The sequence below is a fragment of the Abrus precatorius genome, unplaced genomic scaffold (assembly GCF_003935025.1).
Source record: "Abrus precatorius isolate BTA unplaced genomic scaffold, Abrus_2018 Scaffold3, whole genome shotgun sequence".
Classification (NCBI taxonomy): Eukaryota; Viridiplantae; Streptophyta; class Magnoliopsida; order Fabales; family Fabaceae; genus Abrus; species Abrus precatorius.
This window is the reverse complement of record NW_020874373.1, coordinates 24,753,075-24,756,633: the sequence shown is the minus strand read 5'-3', so window position 1 is coordinate 24,756,633 and position 3,559 is coordinate 24,753,075. Positions and strand designations below refer to the sequence as shown.

Sequence of the window (3,559 nt, the reverse complement as noted above, 5' to 3'; positions counted from 1 at the left end):
TTTTAAAATAATTTTAATAATTATGACAAAAGAATTGAATATGGTTATTTATTATATTTTATTTTACTAATTATACTTATTGAACATATTTATTGTATCTTTTAAATTATTATATTTTATTTTCATAATTCAAATTTTTATCATGAATTAAAAAGTATTTAAATAAATAATTTTTTTTTTTTTACATTCTTATTAATACTTTCTATCAGCTTTAATATTTAATAAAAATTAATTAATTAAATAATATAAATATAATATTTTCATAAACAAATATTATATGAATATTTTTAATAAAATATTTTTAAAAATATATTTTTTAAAAACATTCTAGTCATATATTAATAAAATAATATATTTGTCTTTTGTTTATTTATATTTTATCACCAAAAAGTAAGTATTAATTGTAAGTAAGTGAAAAAATTAGTTTAATTTATTATCAAAATATTAAAATTATATATACATAAAATTATTTTTCAATTTATATATATTCTAAAATTTTAAAAATTAAATAAAATATGATTGAAAAAATTATATTAAATTTGATAAAATAATTTTTTTATGATAAATTGTGTATCTTATTTTACTATTGATTTTGTTTATCTCAAGTATTAAATGGAATATAAAAAATCACTATTATATATAGACGGCAAGCTAATCCCCACCGCTATGCATCAAATGTTACTTTTTAACACCCTTAACCCAGTGTATTTTGACGAGGACCATAAACGCCCTTAATTCGGAGAAATCAGAAGGGAATGTAAAGCTTGGTTCAAATGAGTTAGGTTTTGGGGGCAAAAACGTTTCTTAGGAGAAGGAGATTTCATCCATGCTCTAACCGCAAATACCCACCACAAGAAGCTCGATCCATATTGACGCTTCTTTTTCTTCAGAAAACAGGTTTTTTATTCATGTTTCTTCTCCTGGCTTTCTGTTTCGGAATCGGAATGCTATGTTAGTGCCTTTTCAATTTCACATTCGATACCCATAGCTATCTGCAAAACGCAGAAATCCCTTTTACTTTTAGCCCTCAAAATTGCAGAGTGTCGCCTGAAGCGCTGCATGCCTACTGAGAAATTTCACAGAGAAAGAATAAAGGGAGAGAGGGAGAAACCATATGGCTGAACCTTCAGAAAAAGTGCTTAAAAGAACCCAAGAGGGTGATAATACTGATAGGTTGAGTGCACTTTCAGACTGTGTTCTCCTCAACATCCTTTCGTTGTTAGAGACAAAAGAAGCTGCTGCCACCTCAATTTTGTCCGTGAGATGGCGAAATCTTTTTCTTTCCCTTCCTGATATCAATTTGCGATTCTGTGTTGATGATGATGCTTCTGACCGTGATAGACTGTTTGATGAGTTTGTGCGTTTTGCTAATAGAGTGATTGGACACAGAAATAAGGCACCAATTAGAAAGATTCGCCTCTATTTGAAGCATTTTCTTGAAAGGTTCAGTGTGCCTTTTCAGTCTGTGTTGATGTCTGCAGCTGCTGCAATTTCGACTGACAAAGTTGAACAACTTGATATTTTGGTTGAGATTGATAAACCAACTGAGCAATTTTCTGTTCCTTTACCGCCGGGAATTCTTTCGTCTGAAACTCTTGTTTCCTTATCACTAAGCCTTGATATGGGTTGGAATGTTCCTGATTTAGTTTGGCTACCGAATCTCAAGTATCTTTACTTGATTTCGTTCAGATTGGTAGATGAAGATTCTATTCAGAGGTTTCTTCGGGGCTGCCCTTTGCTTGAAAATCTGGTATTAATTGTGCAATCTTTCAGCTATGAGAATGAGAGTGAGGAAAGCATTAAAGTTGAAGCTCTTCGTGTCTCGAGTCCCTTGTTGAAAAGCCTGGTTCTTTGTTGGAATGAAAAAGTTGAATCAGAATTCAATGTTTTTGTGAAGTCGGAAAATCTTGAGAGCTTGGTATGCTCTCTTGAGGGACACCACAAAGTTACCATAGATGCCCCCAATCTAAAGTCCTTGACCATCAATGGTCATGTGCTTGAAGTGCACATAATTCAAAGTCTAGTGTCTATTGATGAGGCAGTAATACAAGCAGAATTTCTGTTTAATGTGACAAGTGTAGATGACTTATTTTTTCGAGCTCAGCATGCTTTTAAGTTTTATAGTGGGTTGCAAAATGTGAAATCACTGAATTTATCAGAGAACATTCTGAAGGTATTTTTCTTTTCTTTACCTTCTTCTTTAATTTGGCTTGACTTCCGAGCTTTTACTTCATGTTTAAATAGAAGAAAAACTTCGTTTTTATCTAATTCTTCTTCTTATATGTGTGAAGGCTCTCTATTTTTCTCCACCAGTAATGCCAACTTTCAGGAACCTGATCAAGCTAAAGCTTACACCTGATTATTGCCACTATTTTCCTCGAAGTGGGATCTTACAGGTGCTATCAAACTTATTTGAAAGTTGTCCTAACCTTGATGTGCTTATCTTCAGTGAGGTAAGTTGTGTTGGACATTTAACTGTCAGAGTTAATTATATGTATTTTGCAGTCCCTTATATACTTTATATGAACAGGTGTTTGACAACTATTTTGGCGAAGATGAGGAATTTGATTCTGTTCTTCCGGTGGCTCTTCCACTAACTTTCATTGAACATCTTAAGGTAGTAGAAATGAATAATTTTAAAGGTAAAGAACTTGAATTCAAGCTGGTGGAATATTTTTTGAAGAATGGAAGATCACTAAAAAAGATTGCTCTTGAAAGAGAGGGTTGGAAGTCTGTACCAAAATATTGTGACAGGATACTGTCCTTCAAGAAATGCTCAGAGGATTGTCAGATTGTATTCAAAAAGAAATGGGATTTTATAAAATGCCCCCGATTGCGACAGGCGATGAATTTATCTCCTTAATAGTGTTTTTTTGTGCCAAACTGATGGGCATATAATTCAGATGCAGACTGAGAAATTTCAGCTTCATGGATATAACACCATAGAGCCAATTTTTTTGTGTAATGGGATTCTGTTCTGTGATTTAGTATTAAATCATCAGCACCATGGAAATGAATGGCAGCTGACTAAATTTACATTTACAGTCTTAATGAGAGCCTTTAGTTTAGAAGTTTTTCTGAATCGGTCAATCACTTATTTTTATTTTTATTTTTTAATTTGATTATCATGATTCTGGCTGTAGAAGTGTCCGCAAGTGTTCAAAAGATTGCGGGTTTCCCTTTCAGGTATTGTCTTGGTGAAGACCTTGATTAATTGTTCAACCATTACTTAAATAGATCTGAATTTGGTTAAAACTGGGGTTAGGATTTGCTTTGACTGCAAGTGTCTTTAGTCGGAATGATTAGTTCATGGTTAAATTTCTTCACTTGAAGTTTTGTTCTATGGTATGTGATAGTTGGCGAGAAGTTGTTATATGCAAGTATGGTGAAAGATATTACACTACAATCAGGAAATTGGCAATGATTTGGACATGTAGGTCTATGTACCTATGCTTTCAAGATTTTTCTGTCCACAAGCATGCATTTTTAACTTTGCCTTCCATAATTTGAAGTTCTCATTCGTGCTGCATGAGCATAGGACTTCAAAATTGTAAGGAGT

At 32.5% G+C, this 3,559-nt stretch overlaps 1 protein-coding gene across 1 annotated transcript; it reads left to right on the top strand.

Moving 5' to 3' along the window:
• Positions 1-714: 714 nt before the first annotated feature.
• Positions 715-3,227, top strand: LOC113863592 (F-box/FBD/LRR-repeat protein At1g16930-like). Its single transcript, XM_027497228.1, has 3 exons — positions 715-2,173; positions 2,292-2,453; positions 2,531-3,227. The coding sequence occupies exons 1-3, from the start codon at positions 1,115-1,117 to the stop codon at positions 2,861-2,863; spliced, it is 1,554 nt and encodes a 517-aa protein (XP_027353029.1). The 5' UTR covers positions 715-1,114; the 3' UTR covers positions 2,864-3,227.
• The last annotated feature ends 332 nt before the right edge of the window (positions 3,228-3,559 follow it).